This window comes from Corvus brachyrhynchos, unplaced genomic scaffold (assembly GCF_000691975.1).
Source record: "Corvus brachyrhynchos isolate BGI_N302 unplaced genomic scaffold, ASM69197v1 scaffold449, whole genome shotgun sequence".
Taxonomy (NCBI): Eukaryota; Metazoa; Chordata; class Aves; order Passeriformes; family Corvidae; genus Corvus; species Corvus brachyrhynchos.
The window spans coordinates 1070100-1097358 of NW_008240049.1; the positions used below are offsets into that span (position 1 = coordinate 1070100).

General features: G+C 40.3%; 1 protein-coding gene across 4 annotated transcripts; it reads right to left on the bottom strand.

Moving 5' to 3' along the window:
- Positions 1-1495: 1495 nt before the first annotated feature.
- FSD1L (fibronectin type III and SPRY domain containing 1 like) lies at positions 1496-27023 on the bottom strand. 4 transcript variants are annotated; one of them, XM_017744669.1, is made up of 14 exons: positions 26936-27022; positions 22805-22900; positions 21753-21884; positions 21121-21222; positions 18626-18648; positions 15675-15796; positions 12615-12824; positions 12189-12287; positions 10703-10829; positions 8978-9010; positions 5637-5731; positions 4959-5210; positions 4524-4612; positions 1496-3118 (listed from the first exon to the last, which is right to left on the bottom strand). In XM_017744669.1, exons 1-14 carry the CDS (start codon positions 26936-26938, stop codon positions 2999-3001), a joined length of 1503 nt encoding a protein of 500 aa, XP_017600158.1. In that variant the 5' UTR covers positions 26939-27022; the 3' UTR covers positions 1496-2998. The 4 variants fall into 4 exon arrangements, with proteins under 4 accessions (XP_017600158.1, XP_017600157.1, XP_017600159.1 ...); XM_017744668.1 differs by having other exon boundaries at positions 5637-5734; XM_017744670.1 differs by lacking the exon at positions 8978-9010 and having other exon boundaries at positions 5637-5734; positions 26936-27020.
- Positions 27024-27259: the final 236 nt, after the last annotated feature.

The following is a 27259-nucleotide window of genomic DNA, read 5'->3' on the forward strand; positions in this document are numbered from 1 at the left end:
CTGTGCCAAGAAAAACCCCCGCGGGGGGCCTCCCCCTGCCACAGGACACCCAAAAAAATAGCGACGCTGGCGCACGACACCAACACAAGTCACGGTCAGCGTCCATCCAACACCCCGCAGGCCTCAAAATAAAAACACGGACAAGCCCAACATACTCCCACGGTGGTTCCCCCCGTCTCCATCTCAAACGTGGGAGGGGTAAGGAAACAAGATTTGTACACTGGCCTCTGTTTTTCCTGTGTTTCTAAGAAATGAACTTCTGCCCTGGCTGTTTGGTATTTGCAGAAGTATTTATATCCCCGGATGGTTTGTTTGTTTGTTTTTTTAATTATCCTGTCTGACACTGACATCCCTAGCTGCAGTTCACCTCATAGTTTTCCACAGGACAATGGGAGCTACGCTCATCTGATGTATGAAAACCTCAAGGAAAACCTTTAGTTCCTCAAAATTCAGGCTTTCAGAGTCAAAGTAACTTCAGAATACCAGCAGTCAGTACTTAAAAAAAAAAAAATTCAGCATCTCCTTTTGGTCATAGAACAGAAAGCTCCTTTTTAGCCACCACGCAGTATCAGCTCCAGAGTAATTAACAGTAAATAAGCACGTGCCTGGTAGATTGAACTACAGGGCAAAACTACAGACCTTCAAAAAGTCTAATCCACTGCCAAGGAACCACCCCTCTCCAAATCCCTGAAAGTGGATTCACAAAGGAAAAGGTAACTCCACAGGCTCCAGGTATCCCTGCCCAGCTGCAGGCACAAACCCTGCACCAACTGCAACGAAAAGCAACACTGGGAGCAGTGTGGTGTCACTCATCTTCCTATGATGATGGGTGCTGGAGAGACACTAGTTAAGAAAAAACAGTCTAAAAAGAAAAATATCTAAAGTGCTTAAGGCAATTCTTCATATCCCCAGTTACTAAAAACAATTGGACTAGATGTTAGCAGCAAAAATTTGACATCTGTGCAAACTATTATATAACAAACCCATCCTTTAAGGGTAAAAAGTCACATGTTAAAGTTCACCTAGGACATCAGTTAAACCAAAACTTGCAAGTCACAAGTCACAGTATGAAACACTTCCAAGCTTTCCTCTAACTAACTGTTAAAGAAAAATTACATTTTTACATTGGTGCATATCAAATTCACCTTGCAGATTACACTACAACTTGCTAAAAAAAAAAAAAAAAAAACAAAAAAAAAAACAGCTTCATAATTAAAATGCTTTTGTGGAGGGCTGGAAAATACTCATGGTTCTCACTACACATTAGCTGGTTGTAAACATCCCCTTTCTTTCCACCAAGGGAAATTTGAAGAGGAACTGCAGCTGAACACCCAAGATCAAGACAAGTGGATGGGTGGTGACAAGGAGGTGCCAGTCTGTCCTGGTGTCTGTGTACCACAGCCCTGGACTAGAACTGGTTGAAAACTGAGTTTGTAGCAGTTTATCCCCAAAAAACTCCTAGTCAGGTGTCCATTGCAATAAAATGGAAAGAGAAAAGATTATACACAGATTATTTGCATAACAATAACATCTGCAGATAATGTGTGAAACAGATGCAGACACTGTTGACCAAGAACCACGTCACTTCTGAGTATCTTTGTCCCAAAGCCCAAGCAACAGAACAGGCAGAAGAAGGTACAGTTAAACTGGGAACTATTTTGTACTTTCCTCTGCAAAGAGAGATTACAACTTCACAATGCAAATAATTAAGAGATGCTCAAGTTCCAGATACAAAATAAACATTTAGGGCTCAGCCAACCTGTCAACTTCATGATTCCTCAAGAAAAATAACACTTCCAAGAACAGGTAATTACATTTCCTTGTTAACTTTCCACTGAACATCATAGCCAGTTTATTAGAAGGTGTCTCAAGGAATTTCTCCTCCTCTTGAGAAATTGTGAGGGACAGAAAGGAGCCATTGGTAATACTGAGGTTTGACATCATTAGATGTTAATGGTTTTATGGGCTAAAGGATACATGGAAGGAAAAATTATACTGGCCCAGCAGTAAATGAGCCAAATCATTATGGACCATGAATTTATAACCGTTTTCAGGTGATACCAGAAAACAAATCTTCAGTTAGGAAACACCTGATTTAAGAGTGTACCTGAAAACTACTTATATGCTCCTCGGCTTGATTAGAGGGAAGAAAGCAGATTTAAAAAGTCTATAATAACCAAGTAATTCCCACTGGCAAACTGGGATTTTCCACGAAGAATATAACATGATTTTTCTTTTTTTAGCTCTCCCATTACTACGAATCATTTGACTACTGTTTTACTAGGCTTGCAGATAGGAGTCAAGGTAATGGAACATCTATACATATTTAATTTTCTAATGTAATTAGAATGTAATTGATGTAATTGTGACAAGCTGGAGCTAATCTCAATATACACCACTTTAAAAATGAGTTACCCATGGAAAATAGGAAGAGTTTGGGGGGGGGGGGGGGGATCATCACAGCCTGCTCTTACTGTTTCTTCATACCAGGCCTACACATTCTTATAATATCCTTCTGAAACCACACTGCTGTGATATTTGGCTAGGCTAGGCCAGCAAATCAGTCTGTTTTCAAAATGCATCTCAGAAATCACAACTTCTAATGGGAAGCCTAGTAGTAATAAAATACATAGTTAAGTAATTTGCATTAGGAGAGCTAAAAACTGGTATTTGCTATATTCTTCACAGAAAAATAGTATTTGTAACAAAACTATTATTCAAGTCCATAACAAAATGCTTGAATACAGCATTAGAAAAGTACATAGTTACAGCTCTTGATTTTTTTAAAGTAGGCAACAGTTCAGCTTTCTGACATTTTCTTGGATTCCCAGTACTGGTTCCTAACACTTTAGTCCCAAACCTTTGCACTATCAGCACCCGGGCCCTAAACAGCAGAAGGTAGCAAATCCAGCAAAATCCAATGTTCACAAGCTTCTGTGAATAGTAGCTACACAGAAAAACAAAAACATTCAGCAGCAGAAGTGTTGAACAGACATTACTAGGCAACATTGTTCAGGCTGCTTGTTGAACCACCCAATCCATTTTCACTCTTCTGAAGAGTTTTCACGGCACTTGGCACCTGCAATCCAGTACTCACTGTGAGCCCACCACACCAGATCTGGAGGGGGAAAGAAAAAAAAAATCTGCATTATGAACCAAACATGTCTCTCCTCCCATCCCACAATTAACTAGCACAAACACAGCTGCCTGTCTTCTGTCACGGCACTCTGTAAACCATTCCAATCACAGACATGCTAATTTTTTAGTCCATAAATTCTAAAATGCTTCACATGCTATGCTTCGTAACTAGTACTATGCTTCAAGACCTAGTACTCAAACCACTTGCTCCTAACTAGAAAAATTCTTTGAAGGCCAGTGTGCCAGCAGCAAGTGGAGTGACAATGAAAAGCAACTCTCACTATGCTCCAGTGCCTGAAAGCAGTGCTTATTTCTGCCATGTCATGCTAAAATTTTTTAGCCTAAACATATTACAAACAAAAAGTGTTTGAGAAGCTCCAGAGGCACAGGTACCAGTGACTTCTACTCTACACATGAAAGAATGCTGTATTTTCATGTTTATAAGTAAGTTTGAGAGGTGTAATTAAGTAGTTTGTCATTTTTACTTGTCCTGTTTAGCTAATAAGGCTGCTGTCACTCCGTGTGAGGAGCTGGCTGTGTGAGGTACAGAGGGATAGCCTGAATTTTGGCAAGCTACTGTTTCCCCATATGACTTGGGAAATGAATTTATATGGGTCAGCCTTTGCTATGCTGTAGGATGGCCAACACATGTATCCCAGCATTTCTCAAGCTGTTCTCTTCCCCCCATGCTGAAAAGAATCAGCAAGGCAAATAAACAGCCATGAAAAAAATCTAGGCCTGTTAATCCAAGGCCTACACACCCTGCTCCCAAAGCATGATGCACTTTATGGCACCTTACAACACAGCTGAGGCCTCCCAGTTCAGCTAAACAAATTACTTAAATCATTAAAGAGAATCTAATACTCAGTAACTAATCCTTCTCCTGTTCATTTTGGGCAAGGTTTGAGCCTTTAACACTGCTGAAAGTTATTGCCAATTAGCTTAGAGCCACAAAAAAGAGAGCACTGAACTGACTGGCAAGAAAATCCCACTGAGCTTTTAAAGCTGTGAAACCTGGAGACTTTTTTCCACTGGGAAACTTCTGGTGTTGTTCTGTCCCATGACACCTGCTCTGATGGCTCAGAGCATGCTGGACTCCATCAGTTTGGATCAATTATGCAGCAGGCTCATCAGCCACTGCAAGGTACTCTTAACTTCCCATACACAAATTTAATGATTTCTGTTTACATAGCTGAGACATCCCAGTGCAGAGTCCTGCCGGGGTTCTACTGTAAGCACCACACGACATCCAAAGGAAAATAGTTGAACACTTTCAAAAATTACCAGTCAGCCAAACCAAGTGCTTCCAGTTTCCTTCTTAAAAAAAAAAAAGAAATTAAATCTGAATTCAGTGCTAGAAACTGTAAGATTTTATAAATACTGACCATGAAGCCTGGTAGCAATGGTTGGGTGAACTTTGTTCTGAAGGTGTGTAACAGCGCCTTTGAGTTTGCGTTATAAAATGACAGCTGACCTGAGAGAGAGAGAGAGAGAGAGAAAACAACTTGAAATTCAGCTTAACCATAGTTTAAGCTATGATGCTGTTGGCTGTCTAACTTGTACAAAAAAAACCTGATTTGTTTCCAGGATGCACTAAGTGCAGTCCAAAAGAGTGAAAATTCACTATTTTCAGTGAATTTCAGTAGCTCTGTCACACAGATGAACTCAGTGCATTCGACATGACAAGCACTTAGGCTCTGTGCTGCCATACAAGACTGGATCAGTCTGGAAGTAATGCACCTCTTCAGCTTTGCACTGCTCCAACTCAACAGAAATAGTAGCTAACTCTTTTTGCTATATCTCCTAAAGGTGTAATTTACCTCCATCGAAGTCACAGTATACTCCTATTCTGTCTGGGACAGGTATATCTAGAGTCTTTGCTTTATTGTTATGCTTTGCTGAGAATGTGGTTTGCAGCCAGTTGTTGATATGGATGCACCAGCTGGAATTAGTCTTTCCCAGCTGGTCAAACTTCCCCGGGTTTCTGTATGTTACTCCCACGCTGTAGGATTTGCAGTCCTTCTGGGCTCTCACTTCCCAGTAATGCTGTCCACTTTCAACAGCAGTGTCTCCTACCAAGAGAGATACATTTAATTACAACTGAGTGTAATTAATTACAATTGAGTGTACATTACAGTGCTGCCTTCCAAATAGGCACCAGTGCTGCCTTTTCTACTTTAAGGCAAAGAGATAAAATCTGAACTATAAGGAATAAGAAAATTGTACAACAGAATATAAATATAAAACAGAATAATGAGACTATTTACCTTGTTCATCACAAGATGTTTAACACCAATTTATGCTTAAAAGCAATGAATGTCAGTCACTAAGAGCTTCGTAATAAAGAGCAGAGTTGAAGATGCAAAAATCTGGTGTCATATGGGCAAAGTGCTCTGGGCAGGACAATGCTGAGTACACAGCCTTGAACAATCACAAACTTTCCCTCTAATTCTTGCCTGATCTGCCCTTTCCTAACAGAGCAAACAAGTTCAACTCACCCAGCACTGTGTAGGATTCACCAGCAAAGCGATCCCGGCCGCCCCTCGCCGAGGCTCTTGGGCTGTTAGTGGATCTCTTCGGAGACGCTGTGTTGCTTCTAAAGGAGAGATGAACCACTCAAAACTTGGACACAGCGACAGAAGTGCACACTCAGGTGTCCCCGAGTCCATCAGGTGCAAGAGACATACCCGAACACTTGAAATGACACATTAGTTCATGCCTCTAACAGCATGCATGCACAGGGGCTGAGAGGGAAGAGGTGACAGACAAACAAAACGTACAAAGTGTTGTACAAAACAAGTTCAGAGGCAGCTGAGAATGGAAACAGAGGGGGGGAAAAAAAGCAGATGTGTGGCACGTGATTTGAATGAAACACTTTGGGATGGGGAATATTCTAATGAGCAATCAGTTGTATAAAAGAATAATTTTAACCTAATGAGGTTTTCAAGCTTTTTTTTTTACCTCGGTTAGGCCCTCAGAAAGAATTACCAATAATTTAACCATTAAGCCAAGTGAAGACTATCTGCAATATTCCGCAGTAGACAGAGAATCACATCTGATTACTATTTTAAAGGCAATCAGTAGCAAAGAATTCTAACTTCTCAGAAATAGCTGTGCGGTTTACAGTTTAATTTCATTGACAAGAACCCCAAAAAAGTACAATGGCAGTCTCTGAAATACACTTGATAAGTAATTTTCAGTTTCTCATCCTCTGGAGTATATCACACATTAGCTTTGGAAGAGATACCACCCACAGATGAGTTTTCTCTCCAACTTCTTCAGCTACAATTTGGTAAAGCTACTTGCTACTTTCATGTCCATTAATACAGTGAAATTCAGCTTGTTTTCTTTCCAATTCATTCATTATTCTCATAAACCATTTCAGAAAAGGTTAGGAAATGTCCCTTTTGCCTAATACCATCATGAAAATAAAGTCACATGGGAATCAAAAGCTAAGTGATACTAAGCTGCCATATATAAGTATGCTAAAATCTAGTTCATGACCAAGTTTGTTTCATTCCATTTACAGAAGTCTGCAAAAAAATCACTGATGAAAAAGCTGTTTACTTGAGCATCACCATTTAGCATGCAATAGAAGACAACTATGCTTCCAAATTGCTCACAAGAGCTACATGAAGGGGGTAGGTGTATATTGTGCAGGTGAACCACATCAAGTGCTTTTGGAATTTATGAACATGGGGGACGCTGCAGTTTACTTACCAAAGGAAAAAGTTAGCAAGTGATAGCATGAACAAAAAAAAAAAAAAAAAAAAAAAAATAAAAAAATGAAAAAAAAAAAAAAAAAAAAAAAAAAAAAAAAAAAAAAAAAAAAAAAAGCAAAGCCAAGAATTAAAGCATCATTTCAGAGGGAGGCACTCTGCAGATTCCATCCTGCTTCATCTGCATCAGACATCATCCACTCACATTCCCAACAAACGCTGCTGAAAATTTTCTATTAGACCCAGTAAAAATGGGTTATGCAGAAAGCAACGTAGCAATGTGGCCATTTACAGAATCACAGTAAAAAATGCAGGCACTTTGCTAGAATTTTCTCAAGGTTAAGTAAGCATTAAAAGCTTCTTGGTATCATTTATTTTGTTCAAGTCTGTAAATGGCCACTGCATGTGCTTTGTCCTCTCAAAATTTAATAGCCTTTATCAGTTCAGAAAATTGCATTGATTATTTGACATAAAAGCTTAAAAAAAACAGTTGCTCAGGCTTTTTTTCTCCTCCACAGTGCTTAAGTCTCCCTTCCAATGGAAGGCAGCAAATTTCATAGCAGGAAGTCAGTTTCATGCCCATTTTCCAGTAGAGCACAGTCCTTATTAGCCAGTAACTGACACATTTCTTCCACAGTTCAGTGGCCAGATATCCTTGTCTCATTGTTTAGGATTGTTGCCTACAGCACTGCAATTAGTCCCTGTTTTCTCATCCATTTCAGCAAACAGAACATATTCCAAGCAAGATGTATTCTCTTCTGGAGAAGAAATGTCAAGGAAGGAGATCAGAAATTATTGAAAGGCTTTCTTCTGGTCTAATAAATTAGAGATAATTAAGAATTTTGTTGCCATCATGTGTTTCCAACCCTTAAAAACTGCACATATGCTGTTTAAAGTAACTATACTGCAATTTTTTTTTCCCCACCTCCCATGGAGTCAGCTCCAAATTTCCCCTCTAATGCAGGCATCTCACAGATGCTTTTAAGAAGAAACAAAAGCCTCCTACAAGAACAAAGCTCATCTAAATCCCCTGCTAGAAAAGGTCAGTCTGAGATGCAAAGTTAAATGTGCAACCATGTCCTTCTACCAAAGGAAGCTGAGCCAAGAACTTGGGAAGTTCTCTACTGACAGCTACAGAGAGAGACCAAAATATTAAATTCCCTGAGCTGAGCAAGTAGGAGCAGCTCCTTAGTTTTAAAACTAAGTTTAGCAGAAATTGCTATACTTTGTGTAGTAGAACTACTGACACTGCATGGCTTCAAGAGCTCATTTTGCTTTTTACATAAGCTTTTCTTTACTCATGATTTCAAATCAGGGATAGATCCACCTGATAGATGAATACAGGGGAATAAAACCTGTAAGAAATTAGGATCCTGGGCATTTCTTTTGGTCCCACAACTTCTAAACCAACAAGAGAGAACAAGAGAGCAAAAATAGGAGAAGTAATTTCTCAAAAAGGTGAAAAACAGTGAAAAAATGTGACACTAAAAAAGCACAACTACACAAGGAATAGGAGAATATTTTACCTAACTTTACATCTCAAAAAACCAGGATTTCTCATTTGAACAATTGGTTCTGCAATTCAAATGGCCATGAAGCTTTTAACACATGCCATCGTGCTTCATCCTCTTCAAACATGTAATAACACTTACTTCTTACCCTCTGATGTCTAGTAACAGCTACTGCACAAGTTCAGAAACAAAGAGGTTTTCAGATTCAAAAATAAGAACAAAAAAATTATTTTAAAGTTCTCAGAAAGGAGATCTTTACCGTATTTGTAAAAAACATGCCAAAGGGTTAAGAAAGCATTAATATGTCTGTATATAACAGGGATCTTTGGACAATTATTAAAAATATATTATGCCCTTCCAACCATTTCTAATCAGGTTTCATACACATTAGGATGAATCCTTCCAGAAAGACTCTCTTCCAGTCACTGGAGAATATATACATAATCTCTGTGAATCCAAAATAAACTGCAAAGTAACTTCTAAATGTGCATGTGCACTGTTACTGATAAAGGCTATTAGATTTGTTTCTCATGACATCAAGCAAAGGAAAGTAGCAGAGATTCCCAACAAAACTAGGTGCTAGATCCTAGGAATAAGACATATTATCACCTTCTATTGCTCTTCAGCAGAGGATTCTGGCCACTGTCGACAGAAATAAGTCGTCATTAAAGAGCTGTTCCATTACTACAGCAAATTATCCCCATTTTTAAAATCCCAACAGAATTCTGTCATGCTTCTGGCAATATATGCCTATGGAGAATGTATTTGTTCATAAATTATCTCAAGGTGTGCATGTGGAAAGCCAGTAATTCGTGGCTGAGGGAGTAGCCAGTTGTGTGGACCCATTCCCACCGAGTACCCCCAAAGCCCAAGAGGTGAGGTACAAACTGGAGAGTGGGGCCATAGGCTCTGTACAGATCCAGCTGAACAACAGGCTCACAGCTCTCCAGGTGAGGGAAATCCACACAGCAGGACAGGCTGAGGGACACCTGAGGGAAGAACAGCTCTGCAGAAAAGCCACTGAGAGTTTGGGAAGCAAGAAACTGACAACAACACCCTGCACCCTCGTGGCAGAGGTGGTCAACCACATCCAGCCTGCAGCCACAACACAGTGCCCAAGGCAAGTGACGACTCCTCTCCTTTTGGCAGCTGTCAGACTGACCCTGAAGCCCTCCTGTGTCCAGGTCTGGCTTCCTTGGATTTATACCCTGACATACCAGAGCACATCCCATGGAAAGCCAACACCACAATTAAGGGTGTGAAGCACAGAAACACAGTTGGCTTTGCTCAGCCTGAGAAAAAGACAGCAATTGGTTTTTGTCTAACAAGGCAACAGGAAAGGGAGCAGGGAAGATCAAGCCAGCCTTTCCTCAGAGGAGGTCACACTGATGGCTGAGAGGCACCTGGGACTCACTGCACCACAGGGAACTCCACTCAGGTACCAGGATATTCCTCCCCTCCCATAAAAGTGGCCTGGAATAGAGGGCTAGCAAGTTAACGCATTCTTCATCCACACATTCTTCATCCTTGGATATATTCAAGGCTCAGCCAGAGTAGACAAAGTTAAATGTTCTTCCAACAGTATTTATCCTGTGACTCAGAAGAGCAGACGTCTAACAATCTACCAAGAGCTCTGCTGAAGTTAAGTGTTTTTCCTGGATGAAAACAGTATGTTTAGAGCTACCACTTCCACAATAATTACGTTTCATTATCCACTACCTTTTGTGGCTGTTTTATCAGTACCTTTTCCCTTCCAATGAGGGTTTAAGATACATTCACACATCACCTACATACCATATCAATTTTATTTAACCTTTTCTTTCTCAAAAGGACAAGGCAGTCAGTCAGCTCTTTCCTTATTTTTTTTTTTTATAGTAGAAATGCTGTCTATTCACCAGAACCAACCTCCAACACTAATAAACACAGAATTACATCAGCTGCCTGTTCATATTTACCTTATCTACTGTCCTGGACTTATGTAGCAAGGTTTTGGTACCAGGAGAAGGAGAAACCATAGAGCAGGCAGGTGGGCACCTGGTGGGCAGCCAAGGTGAATCCACCACACCTACACTTTAGCTCACCACACTGAATGATACCCTAACAAATGCATTTTCAAAATAAGTAGGTATTATTTAACAATTTTGACACAATTCTAGCCTCTACATCTGTGGGACAGAGGAAGGAAAATTAAAAAATTAAAATTTCTTCCAGAGAAACATTTCTGAATGAAAATTCTTTTCATGTCCCACCCTCCTCAAGTAGTTTAATTCCCTCCTGCCCTCTTCCTTTAATTGCCAGATGAGATATCCCATATACTAACAAAACAGTTCTTACCTGTTTTTATTTTCCTTCCCTTTTATTTTTTCTTGGCCTTTGCCTCCAGTAGGATCCCATTCAACATAGGTGTCTTCAACTTTCAGGTTCAGGTGAGAAGTAGTACTGTCCAAACTGAACACAAATGCTGGTCAAGACAAAATAGAAAACAGTGAAATGGTACAATGTTCTCTCCCAGTGGTGGCTGTTCACAGAAAATGATACAAGCAGTAGAAAAATTGTAGCAGAGTTTTACTGAACACAATGGAAACATCATCTTTTCAGTCTCACGGTTGCAATCAAAAAGCTAATACAACAGGCTGAATTTCCTAAATGTATTTACAGACTGCTCTATAAATGTCCTAATACCATCAGATATTACAGTCTGACCCTGAAAGAACGTATACTTGAGATTTATTTTAAAGAGTTCGGAGCTCAAAAATGCACAAGTGTAAACAACAGTCGGTTTAAGCCCATGGACAAGGAAACTGATTTTCTACCGGTTGATTATTAAGGAAAGTGAATTAAGTGTTCACCCAGGAATAATGAAAACAATATGGGAAGCTTGGTAACTGCCCAAACAATCAAAATCAGAATTACTTTTCTGGCACTGGAGTAGGGAAGTATGTGACTACTAAATGGGTACTATGTCTCTGATAATAATTGTTCCTTAAGAGTATTAAAATAATCCTAGAAAAGTTACCAGAATGCCCCTCAGCTCATTCAAATTGTATATAGCTTTATTCTTATGAAGTAACATTCAAAAGGAACAGAATTTATACTTATATAAATTTATATAGTTGATACCAGTCAACTGATTTTGCCCTTTACACCAGACCTGGCTGTAAATCAAGCCTCAGGATCACTCTCTTACCTTAATAGTAAAGATTTCTGTTCTGTCACAAAACATTCCTTCCAAGAAATTTCTCTTTCAATTTATTTACGAAATGATGTTAGGAAGCCAACTTAACAATTCCCAGATCAGCTGATTTCTAACATGATGACCATTCACCTTCAGCAATTTGAGGCTGCCAACTTTTTAAGTATTGACAATTTTAAGTATTTTTAAGAAATTTTTAGAAATTGCAGCTACAAAGTCAAGAAAACCCTTTCGAGCAACTTCTAGTTAGAGAAAGCTGTGTCTCTCACTAATAACAGGAAAATCACACCAACTGTTTAGATGCCCTGAGAGTCATCCACAACATTCATCCTTCTTCGCGCTGTATGTTGGCATCATGCAGCAGCACATGGGACTGTCACTCCACAGTTCAAAGCAACCAACACCAAGCTTTTGGAGAAAGTGACATTAACTGCCCCATTTTTTCAGGGTCTGAATGCCAAAAGGGCAGCTTTGTGCCAATAAGCTTCTTAATCCTTTACAGTTGTTTTCCTTTCCACTTAGGAAGTGTTTCAGCAGACTGAACATACAGGTTCATATACAAAGGCAGAGGAGTTCAAGTGCAGGGTTTTCACCACAGATAAGGTTTAAGAGTTTTTAAAATTTTACCTTTGGTTTCCAGAGTCACAGGGTCGGAGTATTCACCTGCCACAGCTTTGTTGCAAGCTTGTACTCTAAGGTTCATGTATTTTGTATCAAATTTCAGACCTACAAAGTGAATGTTTAGAAACTTGAAATCATGTTGATTACTGACAACTCCTACAAGACTAAGATCTACCCCATGCAGCAGTCTTGCATTTATCTCAGTTTTCAAAAATCATGCTTGAATACCTGTGTGAAATTTATTTAGCACACAATGTTTTGCAAAACATTCAAGTCAAAACAAAAGACAGAACTGTTATTGTACAAAGCACCCAAGACTAATGTGATATAATGGCAGCTTCATTACATGCAGAAAAAGGGGCATTTTGCTATACTTCCAAGCATAAAAAGTTACATCAGTATGCTTGGGTTTGAAGTATAAAAACCCTTTACCTGATAATGTGTATTGAGTAGCTTTAATGTAGTCGACCAGCTCCCAGTGCTGTTCACCTTTTAGTCGAGGGAGCCCATCAAAGTTGGTTTTCCTATACTCCAGCACAAAATGATCAATTCTGCTGTCCTCCTCAGGCATTCTCCACGATACTGTGATGCAGTTGTCAGCAACCAGACATGCTGCTACATCTATCTCTGGAGCTTTAGGGACTGCAGAAAGACAAGCACACAGGTCAGTTTAAAGAAGAGAAGGCTCAAGTAGAGCAGATTTACAATTGTGAACCTACATTTGGAATAAATACCACACAGGAAGAACATTAGGAAGCAAACTTCTGTTTCTAAGTCTTTGGAAGGTAAGTTCAGCTGCACCCCTCACACAACATCACTTACATTTATTTCCATCACTACAGACACTAATATTTTCCACTAGCTTCTCTTCAGTTACCCAGTTTTCTTACTTTTTCATCCCTTTGTCTTGAAAGGAGGGGAAACAATTCCTAAAGCCCACTAAAGACTGAAGTTTTGTTTACAGACAACAGAATTCTATTTCTGTGAAATCAAAGAGCACTTAGGTCTCTGGAAAAAAGTTTTGAAAAAGAAGGCATATACGTACTATTTGCAGTGCCTAAAGGACATGCAAGGAAGACTTCTGCAGGAACTGAAAAAGAGGTTTTACTGTTTTCATTTTTTGGAGGCCAGGTCTGCAACACCCTTTTCCTTTGTTTCAGCATTGACAATAGCTTGAAATAGATATAAAGGTGGCCTGCAAGTCAATGTATCAAGCAGGAACATCAAAAAAGTAGAATACTGATGCATCTGTGGAACTGATAGGCCTACAGATTTTGTCTGTCAAAAGCCATCTCTTTTCTGAACACTCAAACCCTTAACTGTGCTGTTCTACAGAGGTCCCCATGACGAAGTCCTAACTTCACACAGGTCGCCTTGATAAAGTTGAAACAACTTTTTCCAGAACAGATTATTCACCACAAGTCCCCTCCACAATGACTGATGACAATCAGCTTCACATTACCTACAGCTGAGTCACTTAGAGATGTGTAATTTCTCTATCTAGACACAAACCCCTCCTAGCTACAGCAGGTCCACCAGAAGCAGAAAGCCTAATTTGCTTTATGAACACTACCGTCACACTTTATCTTTGTGATCTGTTCCAATATTTTAACCCAGCACTACTAAAACAAACCCTTTTGCCCTCACACATCCCTGCAGTTTAAGCCAAGAAGGAACTTACACTGAAACTGGGGGTATAGGTTTTAAATGTTTGATGGTCAGGCCAGCTGACCCCAACTGGCCCAAGGATATTCCAGACCATAGGATGTCATGCTCAGAGTATAAAATAGTGGGGGGAAGGAAGGGAGGGGGGAGATATTTGGAGTGACAGCATCTTGTCTTCCAAACCCTCTGCTATAGGGAATGGAGCTTTCCTGGGGATGGATGAACAGCTGCCTGCCCATGGTAAGCAGCAAATTAAGTCACTTACACAGCTTTTGCTTTACCTCTTAAACTGTGTTTATCTCAATCCACAATTTTTCTTTTACCCTTCTTATTCTCTTCCCTATCCTGCCTGTGTGGTGCCTGCTGGGGGTTGAAGTACAAAGAAGTCTCAAGTGTTAATTACATCCATTTGAACCAAGCTTTAAAGTCATCCAATAATAATTTGAGAAGATCCCTTCAAAGAAAAATTAAGATTAGGACAATTATTTCAGCATATGTGTCTCTAAGTTTAGTTAACTACCCCAATTATTTTTATCATGGTGTAAGATACCAGGTAAAGAGTCTTCCACCTACTCAGGGTGACCAAGTCTTAAGCATAATTCTGGCACGCAGTATTCAAACTACCACAACACCAAACCTGTTGTCAACTTCCCACACTAGGACATTAGTATTTCATTGTGTATGAAGATTTGCTCAGTGCAAATTTGCCTGCAACAGTTTGAACTTTTGGTGTCTGGGTAATTTGGACGCTTGGCACTACAGTAGAAAAAGCAAGATTGATACCCAGACAGTCAATTTTCCTGCTTACAAGTCAGAGGCCAAATTTAAATTCCTACGTATTTGACAAGGAAAAATGTACAAGATGGGTCATACTAAATAATACCTTTATCTAGATGCAAAATTTGGTTCAAACTTGCTGTTAAATCTTTACACTCCCAATCCCAACATGTGCACTGTTCCCTTAGCTGTGAAATGCAGGGCAATGATTGACACTCAGAGTCCAAGACTAGAAGGTGAATTTCTGCCTGGACACTGCCAGCTGACCACTAGGAATAACACTGGTCATTTACTACACCTGCTACCCCATATTGTATCTGCAACACATAGGGCAGAAATGAAAACTGATGCTGCCAAGTCCTTAACAGATTTGCATTTGTGACCTAGAGATGAAACAACTTTACACCCCTGCCAGCAGTGTTCTTGTCAATATATTCTCAGTAACAGCCAAGGGCAAAGTGTTTTAAATAGGAAACCAATAGGAATAAAAAGGTATGAAAGATACACACTGGTCTAATGCACCTAGGTTTACTGTCAAGCAGTAGTAGATGGATTAATATATGTTTTGTAGTATGGTAATATCACTGTACTAATAGACTGTCCATCTCCTGTATTTCAGATCATTTCACCACTCTTGTAAGCAATGCATTAGTTTACAGTTCCACACATAACACTCCAGCACATGAGCAGGACTCTGGGGTGTCACTCAGCATCAAGCTGGCAGAGATAGTCCTGAGAAACCTCAGGTGACTTCATGGAGTACAGAGGAATTGACAACTCAGGAAAAAACATGGTCTGGAAGATTCATTCTCATTTCTGAGACCAATGGCATTTTTCAAAATGCTGTCTTATGTAGAAAGTAACTCAATAAAACTAGAAAACTCTCACCCTCAAGGTACTCAATTTAACATACAATGAGTAAGAATGAGTTTAGGTACTCTGAAAAATTTGCTTATTAGGGCACAAGAGGTGTGGTTGTCCTTTGGTTGGTTTAAATACAGCAAGTTGTTCACATAGCAACAAATTAAACTCACTGGGTATGGATTTTACCTGGCAAAAACTTCACAGCTTGGAGCATGCGCTTTTCCAAAGCGAAGTCCACCATCATATGAGTCATACTGTCACTGACTTTTGGTTTCAGAGAGAGGCGGAATGCTGAAGCCACTGTGACACTAAAGCCAAGAAAGCAGCATTAGCAAAATGTATTTTACATTGTCAAGTCCTATATCCCATTTTCCAAAACAGCAGTTGGACAATCTGTATCACTGACATCAAACTACCGATCAAAGATTAGAACATTTTTCTAACACATAATTGTTTGTCATTCAGCACACTCAAAATAGAAAGTTTTGCTAATGTGACTGTCTCAGAATAATGGTGTGAGCTACCAGCTGTTCCATATTACTAAGCAAATAAATACTAACGAGGTGGCTAAAGAAAAGTTTAAGACTTTATACTAGTGACAAAAAACATGGATAAGAAACAAAACAAAGTTCGTATCACTTGACATAAATTCAGCAAGTATGAAAAGTCTGAAGTAGTGCAGACTCAGGATCATGTTTAGGCACTCCTAAACAGCAATTAACAACCTGACTATGCTGATTTTATATCTATCTATGACCTTATCAGGGGATGAAGAGTTTGTTTTCAAGCTGCAGATTAGAACATGCAAGTACCAGACCAGAACTTCCATTCAACAAAGGCAAATGCAGGGTCCTGCACCTGGGCAGAAATAACCCCAAGGAGCAGCACAGGCCGGGGTGATCTGCTGGAACACGGCTCTGCAGACAAGGACCTGGAGGTCCTGGGGGACAAACCGCTGTCCCCGAGCCAGCAGAGTGTCCTGGGCACAAGGCAGCCAGTAGTGCGGAGCCAGCAGAGGCTGTGGAGCTGAGGAAGGGCCTGGAGCATCTCCCTGCTGAGGAAAGGCTGAGGGAGCTGGGGCTGTTCAGCCTCAAGAGGAGCCCCAGCTGAGAGGGGCCCTCAGCCCTGGGTGTCCCTGGCTGCCCCCAGCAGGGCCCAGGCTCTGCTCTGTGGGGCCCAGCAATGGCACCAGAGCAATGGGCAGGAACTGATGCCTGGGAAACTCCCTCTGAACATGAGGAAGAACTTCTTCCCTGTGCAGGGACCAAGCACTGAGCAGACTGCCAGGAGAGGCTGTGGAGTCTCCCTCACTGGGGATATTGCAGAACCCTCTGGACACAATCCTGTGCCCTGTGCTCTGGGATGGCCTCGCTTGAGCAGGGAGGTGGGACCAGATGAGTCACTGTTGTCCCTTCCAGCCTGACCCATCCTGGGATTCTGTGAAGCACAGCTCCCATTTCCACTCTTGAAATCTTAGCTCAGTACTTATTCTGAACAACCTCAAGTCATTTCTGTTCTCCAACTACACCACCAAAAAAAAAAAAAAGGCTCTCCTATTATTATCTATCTATGAAGACACCAGGCCATGCAGCAGATTTTGAGTAACATTGATTCAGACAGCACAGAGGTCCCAACTCCTCCTTTAAAAAAAAAAAAAAAAAAAAAGATTCTCAACTACCAAGTAATATATATACCACAAAAGTCAACTGCCAAGACATGGATCCATTTTACACCCAGAGATATGTGGCACCTTTAGAACACCTAAGGCATGCCACTTCCTGCACTTCACTAGTATGTAAGAGAGATTGTGCACTAACCACAGATACCTCAAAGAACACTGAAAAACCAAAAAATCTGGTAATGGGGAAGGTGGAGGAAACGTGAAGTTTAATAATAAAGATATATGCAAGTCAGGAGTGATGAGCTTTGCAATTTTGGGATAGGAGACAATTATGAGACTGAGCTGAACATCATGAAAGACAATTCAATTCATCTCCCAAGACAGAGCTCACATTCTGAAATTCAGTATGGGCTGCCTAGCACATTAGTGTTCAGCCAGATGGGTAGAGTAAATCTCTCCTTAAGGAAGAATAATCCTCTGATTAGCAGCAAGAGAACACCAGGGAACAGTCAGCTTCAGACATCTTTTTAACTTCTGCTCAGACACCAGTCTTGGACAGAGAACCACAGAGGATTTGGTGAGAATTTTGAGAAACCAGAAGAGGATGCTTATTACTGATAAAAAGTATTAAGAGTCCCATCACTGACACTAGCCGCTATCCCTCTGATCTGTTATGGATACTAAATATTCACCCTTGGAAAAGCAAAGATTAATTTAAAATCTAACAATTACCCATTTTACACAGAGGTTCAGAGAATTTAGTAAATCAGACCTTCACTGAAAAACCTGTACATTGAAAGCCAACCTATTTTGTCCACAAGAGCAACAACATCCTGTGAGCTGCTTCTCAAAATACTATGCACATCATAGAAGGTTTTCTGAACCAGAAGGTCATACTCTTGGAATAGAGTTAGCATTCTTCAAAGTGAAGAAAAACGGCCTTAGTAGTGATTTTGAAACAGCAAAGTTTTGCTTTTTAAACAATAGTTCAAAGAAAAGCTACCAGAAATAATAATTTCATGGTCACTAGTGTCACCAGAAGTACTTCAACAGCAACATTTTTTTACATTTTGAAGGAAAATTAGCTAGCAAAAGTCTTTAAGCACTTGGGAGAAAACCAAACCAACAAAATTCTCCCACAACTTGAAGGGGCAGAGTCAGCTTGAAACACCATTAAATTTCAGCCGTGAGGTATTAATAACAAATAAGCTTATTAACAATAATAATTAATGATATACATTTATATTTGAAGACCTAATAATTACAGCACCAGCTGATGCAGAGCTCTACTTCCCTGCATCAAAAACATCTTTTTATTTAAAGTTATGAAAAGCCAAGAAAAACACTACACGAGCAGCACAGAAGTTTTTAGCTCCCCCTCAAAAGTTGTAATAACTAACACTTAGGAAAGAGTCAATTAATTTGATTAAAGCTGACTATGGCCCTTTCAAAGTAAATGCATTTTCAAGGATAAGATTAATCCAACGACATAAAAGTGATAGATTTTGTACTGTACCTATCTTTGATCTGTCTGGCAGCCTTGATGCATGTCAGGGAGAAGAGAGAGAAAGTAGTTAGTATTTCCATGCAAGTATCAATGGCAGTAACATGCAAGAAGGCCAAGAACAATCTCTGCTGCATTGCTCAGAGTGGAAGTTCAAAAAAAGTTTAAGATTTTCCTCAAAATAAACTGTCCCACGAAGCATGTTAATAGCATGGGTTAGCACAGCAACACCATAGCATCTGGGGAAAAAAACCTGGTTTCCAGAACTACACCGAACCAATTCCAAATTACTCAACTTTGAGTGTGACCTAGTATTTCCAGACTTCTCTCAATCAGAGTTACTCTCCGTGGCTTTTTAAAAGAGCTACGGAACCAAGTCAAAAACATTTAACTGACATAGTATTTTCTTTAAAACTAAGAAGTGGTTATTAGTGTCAAGTAACCATGCCTGACTTGCTGAACTACATACCACAGCATGCATGCCCTGATAAATAAGAAAAGATACGACTTATTCTAACTTTTCCTCTGAAAGTTAGGAAGTATTGTTGGAAAAGTATAACAAAAGACTCTCTCTGTATGGCAGCATTCAAAAAGGACAGCAAGCAGCTCTTCTCAAATGATAACACTGAAACAGATGCAGAAGTGATGACATCTAAAAGATAAACATCAACCAGCGTGTGGAAAAACAAAAATCCCTCTCCTTCACCAAAAGGAGCTGCAAACCTAAGACAAAAGGTTATTGTTGAAGTAGTGAGGGCTTGGTTGTGCCTGTTGAATCCAGGCTTGGAGTTAACATTGCTCCTTGATCTAGCTGCTCATTCAGCTGAATTATTTTCCCTTTCAAAGAGACAAGAATCATCAGGCAGCTTCCCAGTCTGAAGTCAAAAGTGGAGAACTTTCCAATTTTTCACTAAATGCAAATCACACTGAAAAAAATAAATAGGAAATCAGGCTGTCACTGCTACAAAACCAATCATATATTCCTAAAGTGGGAAGCAGGAATAAATAAAGCAACTGCTTAGAAATATTTTAGCTTAAGAGGTAGCTTTACTTTATCTCAAAACAAAGTTATTTCAGGAACTATTGACTGATTTTCCTACATGACAGCTGCAGATAAAACAGAGCTACTTCACAACAAAATCCTTGGGTTTAATCTCCATGTCTTGTAAACTATGTGGTAGCCAGGATTCAACATCTTCTGTAAGACAGACCCAGCTTAACTTCATTGACTTTAGTTTGTTTCAAAGCTACTGACAGAGAAGGATCAGCCCACCCCAGAGGAGCTGCTCAGCAGTGTCTGATCACATCCTACCTAACCACTGAACCCTCCTGCAATCTTCCACTCATGTTCTTTTGACTTCCAGGTAAATCAACTCAGAGTAAAGCCACCAAAAAAAAAAAAAAAGAAAAAAAATCTAAAAATAATCTTATACTAGTTGTTCCTGAACTGATTTACTGGAGCATCCAAAGAAAATCTGTGCCAATACAGGAGTCAGGGCTGGAGATGCTCCTTCACAAACACTTGCTATTCCTAGCAGCAGAGTAATAGAATTAGCTGCCTAATAGCCAAGGCAGTATTACCTTAAAATGTCATCCCCAAATGCACAAGTGCAATACCAGTATCAAATCCTACATATTAGAGCTCATTGAATTGGATTCAGTATCTTAAGCTTCAGACTCCAAATCTGAAGAGGCTTCCCCCCAGCAAATGTTCAGACAGCTTTCCCTGCTGTATTTGATTGGAAAAAAGCATTAGAGAGATCTGAAACAGAACAACTTCCAAGAAAGTCAAAGCTGCATTTTGCATAGCATTCAAGAGCTAGCTTAATTTTTTGCTACAAGACAGAAAGGACAGCTCCAGCTAAAGAAAAAAATAGCGTTTAGGAATTGCTGCTCTTAAAAGCAAATAAATCAAAGCTGACACCCAGAAAGCATGACAGCACACAAACATGCAGCCAAAAGGTAAAACTGACACAGGAAGACAGCTTTCCCCCTTGCTCTTTTAAACTGATTTGTGTGCTTGTTTCCATTAAAATGCAAAGAGAAAAAAAAGCTGGGCTTGGATTTGGCGTGGCTGATCCCACTGCTACCACCAGGATTACTGCAGCAAGCATTAGTGTACTGATTCACTGTATATGTGGAACTGTTTCCTTAATTTACAAGTATATTCTTCCAGTTAGATACAAGTCATTTCACCCTCACTTTCTGGGGTCATCCCTGCAAGTTTGCCTATCAATTGTCTAGGAGAAGGCCTTGTATTCCCTCCCCCCACCCTAACTAAGGAAAAAACCCAACTCCTTTTATCAGAAATTGCATAAAAATTCAGGACTACAGTGCTTAACTTGGCTTTTTCAGCAGAGCAATAACTGTATTTTTAGATACCTCTCTGTCCTCACTCTAAGTTCACCTGGTAAGTTTGCAGTGTCCAGGAGAGTAATGCAAAGGACATTTCAAATTCAGACAGATGCCAACACTTGTCTCACACACATCCAGTCAATATTTTCTACCTCTAAGAGTTCCACAGGGTTCTTTATGTCCAACGACTGGACAGCAAGTTCCAGCAGCTCTTCTGAGCTCTCCAGGGCACGGCTGCACTGGCTCAGCTGATCCTGGAGCAAAAACAGAAAAAATAATTTGATGTATTCCCATTAAAACAGTGGTTTGTGAAGCACCAGTCCCAGGAACTACACGGATTTGTTATGCATCTGTGACAACTTATTCCCTTATATAACCAAGGCCTCTGACAGTGCCCTAACTTCACTCTGCTTGGCAAGTGCACAGTGATACTTGGCACATCCCACAACTCCAAGGGGGAAAAAGCTGAAGTCTAACTTAAAAGCCAGATTTAATTTCAATGCCCTGTTTCCCCCAGCATCAGGGTTTCAGAAAGCAGAGAAATAAACACTTACATTCATGTGCACTACAATTTCTATTTACAGGACTGCACTTCATCACTGAATGACAGTGTGACAACAGCCTTGAAAAAGGCAGTGACTTTACCAGCTCTGGAACTGTCACAAGACAATCCTGAAAATCAATATTGCTGTGTAACAAATGGGGATAGCATAACAGGAACAGAGGAAGTTTAAAAATGCTTCTATGTAGCTGCAACATTTTTCAGAAGGAGTTATTTATTTACCTGCAGAGCTTGAATTTTACGAGCCTCTTCTTGCTGAATAGTGTTCGCCATGCTCCCCTTCATCTCATGCAGTACAGAATACAGACCATCAAACTCCTCATCCAGCTCGCTGATGGCATTAGAAGAGTTTACCTGAGAGGAGAATTGAAGATGCTGTTAACACTGGAAACAATGCAAAGATGTTGAAAGTCACATTATTCCCCACACATTTTGCCATGACCACTGGCTACCTTGTGACTGCTTCTCATCTTATCAAAAAGGTAAAAAGCAATTAGGAAAGATGGAACAGTCTCTTAAGCAGGCTCTACATCAGGACACTGAATGCTGAGATCTGTGAAAATTCCACGATACTCAAAATTCCACAGAACCAGCACACGTGGCAACTTTGCTCCACGCCAAAAGCCTTGATTTCCCTCTCACAATTGTATATGGATTGCTAGATGTTTGGGAAGAGGAAGTTACCCAGTTCCAAATAAAATTATTTCATTTGATACTAAAAACTACACTCAAGAAGGCAGTTTAAAGATCTGCTGGATAATTTCCATTTCTGCAGCCAACCTGGCTCAGCTTTAGGATGAAATAACTTTGGGCTGACTGACCAGCCAAGGGAACATGAACCTCACCCATGCAGATGCTCTAACATTTAGGTCTAACTCTAAACTTGAGCCCAACAATGTGAAACTGCTGAAAAGAGAAAGAGTGAAGAATTTCCTCTCAAGTATCATTTTTCAGTCTGCCAAACAGAGCAGAAGTCTGAAAATCCAGACTATTTCCCACTAATGGGAGTTTCAGATCTTGCATCAGATTGAAGATTCTCTCTCCCACACAAATGAAGTTCTACAAAAGCTTTTCACAGAAAATGCAAGACTACCACACCTTCCATCTAGAGAGAGACCTAAAAAATAAAACGTTTTTCTGTCCACTTCTAATATGAAGATGTATTTTGAACTTGACTCTTACAGCCCATCCTTTAGACACTACCCAGTTTGAGACTAATGAAAGTGCAAAGGTGCCCTCTCTCAGATACAAGCTATGAGACTTAACATAAATACCTGAACATTTGATATTGTATGGTTCAGCATGTCAATGAAGTTGTGAATTTCATCATTTTTGTTCACTAGAGTACTGACAATCCTTTGCAGAGTCTCCTAGAATTACAAAAACAAGCAAGAGAAGATGTTAAAACCGTCCTGCAGTTTTTTAAAATCATCACCATTTCAACATACATGAAAATTCATCACAGACACTCCAGCTGCAGCAAATTCAGTTTCGACAGGATCAGGAAATGCATTTTCTCAGTACAGAGAAAGAGTATTAAAGCTCTAGGAAGCATTCTACCCAATTAAAGATCTCCAGGTGTTAGTCTAAGAGAAATCAAGAGCCTGCCTTAAGATACCCCACCATTTCACATGTTTTTCTACACAAGTCACCTGTACCAAAACACCCACTGGCACCACAAAGCTTCTCCAGATGAGAAAGCTGGTGCTTGTGCAGTCAAACAGAGACCCAATAAAGAAAATTTTAAAAGCTGGTAAAAGGAAAGCCAGAAGAAAAGGTAAGATTTCCTCGTGTCAAAAGAAGCTAGTGTGAAATAACCAGACTCACAGTTTATTCTATATACAGAATAGATCTGTAAAAGCAATTTGTAAACTTATTCTACAAGTGGGAAAACATTTTGGGTGAGTAATTTCTATATTCAAATTAAAAGTGATCTCAAAGAGGAAAGCTTACTGACAGCTGAGAAAGAGAATCAAGGTTATGTCAGTGATATGCATTCCAGCTGTTCAAAAAGCAGTAGATTCAGCTTACAAAAAACACATACCAAGCCAGCAAAACTATTAAAGTACATCAAAACTTATTTTAAATTAAATAGGACCACCAAGTCTAACTTGGTTGAGCAGCCAGCCACATATTCCAAGAATTTGACAAAAACACATCAATGCTTGGTAGATAAAATTAAGTCAAGTTACATTATTAAAGCATATCAGCATATCTACGCAAAAATAAAAGATGAGGAGTTAACTAAGAATGTTCTGTAATTTAATTCAGGCTGGCTGACAAGTTTTAGAAGCAAATGTAACTCTAAAAAGACAGGTAAACACTATCTTAATTAATATATTATTAATCAGTTGACCTACAGTTACAATTGCTCATTCTAACATTGTAACTTGATGAAATTTAGGAAACCACGGCACAGAGAAATAATAAACACACCTTGGAAACAGCCAGACCACCAAAGGGATGTTGCAGAAGTCCCTCCCAGAAGCAATTTCTTAATAACCATGTACTACCTAGATCACATTTGTTTGCTAAAAAGCAAGAAAAATATTTTATCCTTTCACAACACCCACAGTGAACCTCAACACTACATCAGATTTAAGGAACTTCTCCACTCGTCCTAAGCTGTGCCCCTTCCTCTTTCTTGTGACCCCCTCCCGGGCAGCTCACAACAAATCTGCAATGAAGTGTTTATGGGTATTCCAGTCCCCTTCCTGCTTAATAGTGTCATACTCAGGAAGTTAAACCACGAGTAGAAAAAACAAATTTTAGTGTTTTTACCACAGGTGTTGATGGTGTTACATAGCGTTACATACAGATGTGACAGGTCAAACAGCAATGACTCAGTTCTGGACTCTGGGGGAACAGAAACAAGACCTTGGCTTCTTTCAGAAACAGAGGCACAGAAAACCTTGACCACTTCATTACTGAACCTTTTCCTGTCTGGTGAAAACTGAGAACGTTTGAAGGCAATTTTGTACACATCAGAATGCCAGATGAATAGCCATTGTCCAGCCAGCTGCTTCTGCATTCACTACTGACCAGAGGCAATTGTTTTCACAGGCCAGATAGCCTGGAGATAAGCCTTAGATCCTATGAGCACAACTGTCAATTTGGATGAACACGGAAAACTCACAATCCTCTTTCAGCACGGATCTTAGGGCTTACTCAGCTGCAACACATGGGGGAAAAGTGTTCTTGCGTGTAGCGCTGAACAATGATGCTTGGTTTTATAGCTACATCACGAATAAAGGAAAATAGCTACACATGAAGAACATTTACAAGGCCTTTACACAGCCAAGCACAGGGCAGCAACTGGAAGCCAGCTGTTAAACAAGATTTTCACCTGAAGTTACATTTAACTGACTAAATGTGGGTTGGTATGGCTCTTTTTAAGTAAGCTGCCAATTCCTCTGTCAAGAAATTCAACCAGGTTTGGTGAAATTTTAATGAGTTTGAATGCCCTTTAAAAGTACCCACCAAGAGTAGACAGAATTTTTCTAAAACACCAATGCACAAACCACCAGAACAAAGAAGGCAGCTTTTAGGAACTACTACCTTACTCTATTTTCCAACACAATCTTCTAATACTGATATGTAGAACATAGATTTCCTTCCAGACATACCATACATGCCAAATTAAAAACATGCTGCGATGTTGCCATTTCTTCCTTTAAGGGGAATTTCTGAGAAGTCAGTATAATTTCACAGAACAAAGAGTTCTAGAAAAATTACCAAGGTAAGCAGCAGATGAGGCCTACATTCTACATTAGTTTACAGAAGAATTTCAACAGCACTAAGCCCAGCACAGTTCCTTGGCATTTCTGCACTAAAAGACATTTAACTCTATTGCCCACTGATAAATGCAGTATTTCACAGAATTCTATTACAAGCAATTTTCTTTGAGCTTTCTCTCTGACCTCTATGTGAGGTCAGTTTCAAATGGATTTTCGAAGCATTACGAAATGTTTATCACAGATGTAATTTTTGCTGCTGTCAGTGAGCTTCATGCTGCTCTTTCCTTTTGGTGAAGCAAGAGTGTGGATGAGCAGAGGATAAAGAGTAAAAAAGGATAGGAAAAAGGATGGGAAGCCCTACAACATGTCGTTTGTAGTCTTGACGGGTGGATAAAAACAAAACACCCTCCTTTGAATAGTGAGTAACTAACACGACATGGCACCTCTTGAAGCAGACAGGCACCTCATAAAAACTAAATTTTGATAAATTAAACAATCACAGCAGTTCTGTATAAGAAGCGAGTTACGAACTTGCTCAAGATCATACTGAAGGCTCAGGAGCTGACTGCAAGCAGAAGAGTTCCTGAAGCAGTGCTGGGCCCAGGACAAAATCATGCGACATTATAACCTTCATATCCAGATCAAATTTCAAGGAGGACATGCTTACTTAGCCCCCATCAATTTAATCCCCTGCACTTGTCAACACAGGGAAGTTGCCAGAGTTTGAAGGAGAACTTCGTACAGAACAGGTGACATTAGCAAGTTAATCCTTGGTAGAGAAAGCACTGTAAAATACGAGATCCACTGCCGTTTTACTGCTGTATTCAGAACCTCTGGAATTCAAATATGATCCGTGACCCCACTCAGAAACATCTACCTAGAGCACCCACAACAGGGGCAGCCCTCCCCCAGAGGGACAAATTTTACACAGAGCAGGCAAAGGCAGACAGACCCAAACTCACAGAGTTTCTACCAGAAGCACACTTTTTATGACATTCCACATCTCACCTTCCAAAGCACACCTCCAGAGATACTAGCTGCTTAGCATAAATAAGTTTTATGTAAAATGAGTTACGTAGAGTTACAGTATTTTGTGATTTAGAGTGTTGCTTGCTTCGGATCAGGAGCGGGATTTGCTGAAGCCTTGGGCTGCCAGCTGTGAACTCACACCAGGTTCTTTTGTGGCTGGGATAGAGTTAATTTCCTCAGTGATTTCCCACTAACTCCTACAGCGCTGAGGATGAGGCTCGACTTTAGCACGACAAAATTACACTGATCTGTAAATTTCAATCCATTATCCAGCACTAAGTTACTCAGGCCCCACACGTTCCTAAGTTGAGGAAAGCACAGGGTCCACAGAACACAGTAAGAGCCCTCTTGCACTGATGGACTGGAAGCCAAGAGGCTGAGTCACAACTTTTTACAGGGAGGGGGTATCTGCCCTAGAAAGCCCCAACGCTTGGGTGGGCACATCTCTGCTCTTCAATGAGTTCCCCGAGGGGTCTGATGGCAAGCAAGGGAAGGAGGGAATTAAAAAAATAAATAAATAAAATTTTTTAAAAAGAAGAAGAAAACAACAAAAAAAATCGCCTACAAAACCCTTTTATGCATTAGCTCCCTTCAACACAAGATTACATCAACAGTAAACAGAAGGGCTTATGCACGCACCATAATTACTTATGACAGGAATGCGCAGAGTGAAAGAGCTCCTCAACCGCTGGAGCACTTCATTCCAAAACCGTGGAATACGCAGGGCTGGAAGGAACCTCCGGGCATCACCCAGTCCAACCCCCCCGGCAAAGCAGGCTCACCTGGAGCAGGAGCCGCAGGAACGCGGCCAGGTGGGGTTGGAATGTCCCCAGAAAGAGAGAGAGACACATCCAGGAGGGAAGCGGACTCGGGGTCCCCCCAGAACTCCGCCAGCATCCCTCCCCCGCGCCGCTGCCCTCCCTCCCGCACAGCCCCTCTTCCCAGGCCGCGCGCCGGGAAAAA

Excerpts from the sequence above, each read along its gene's own strand:
- FSD1L (XM_017744668.1), bottom strand. Across the intron at positions 21,223-21,752 it reads GTAAAATTCAAGCTCTGCAG|GATCAGCTGAGCCAGTGCAG; the intron begins GTAAATAAATAA and ends TTTTTGCTCCAG. Across the intron at positions 3,119-4,523 it reads CATTGCTACCAGGCTTCATG|ATCTGGTGTGGTGGGCTCAC; the intron begins GTCAGTATTTAT and ends TTCCCCCTCCAG.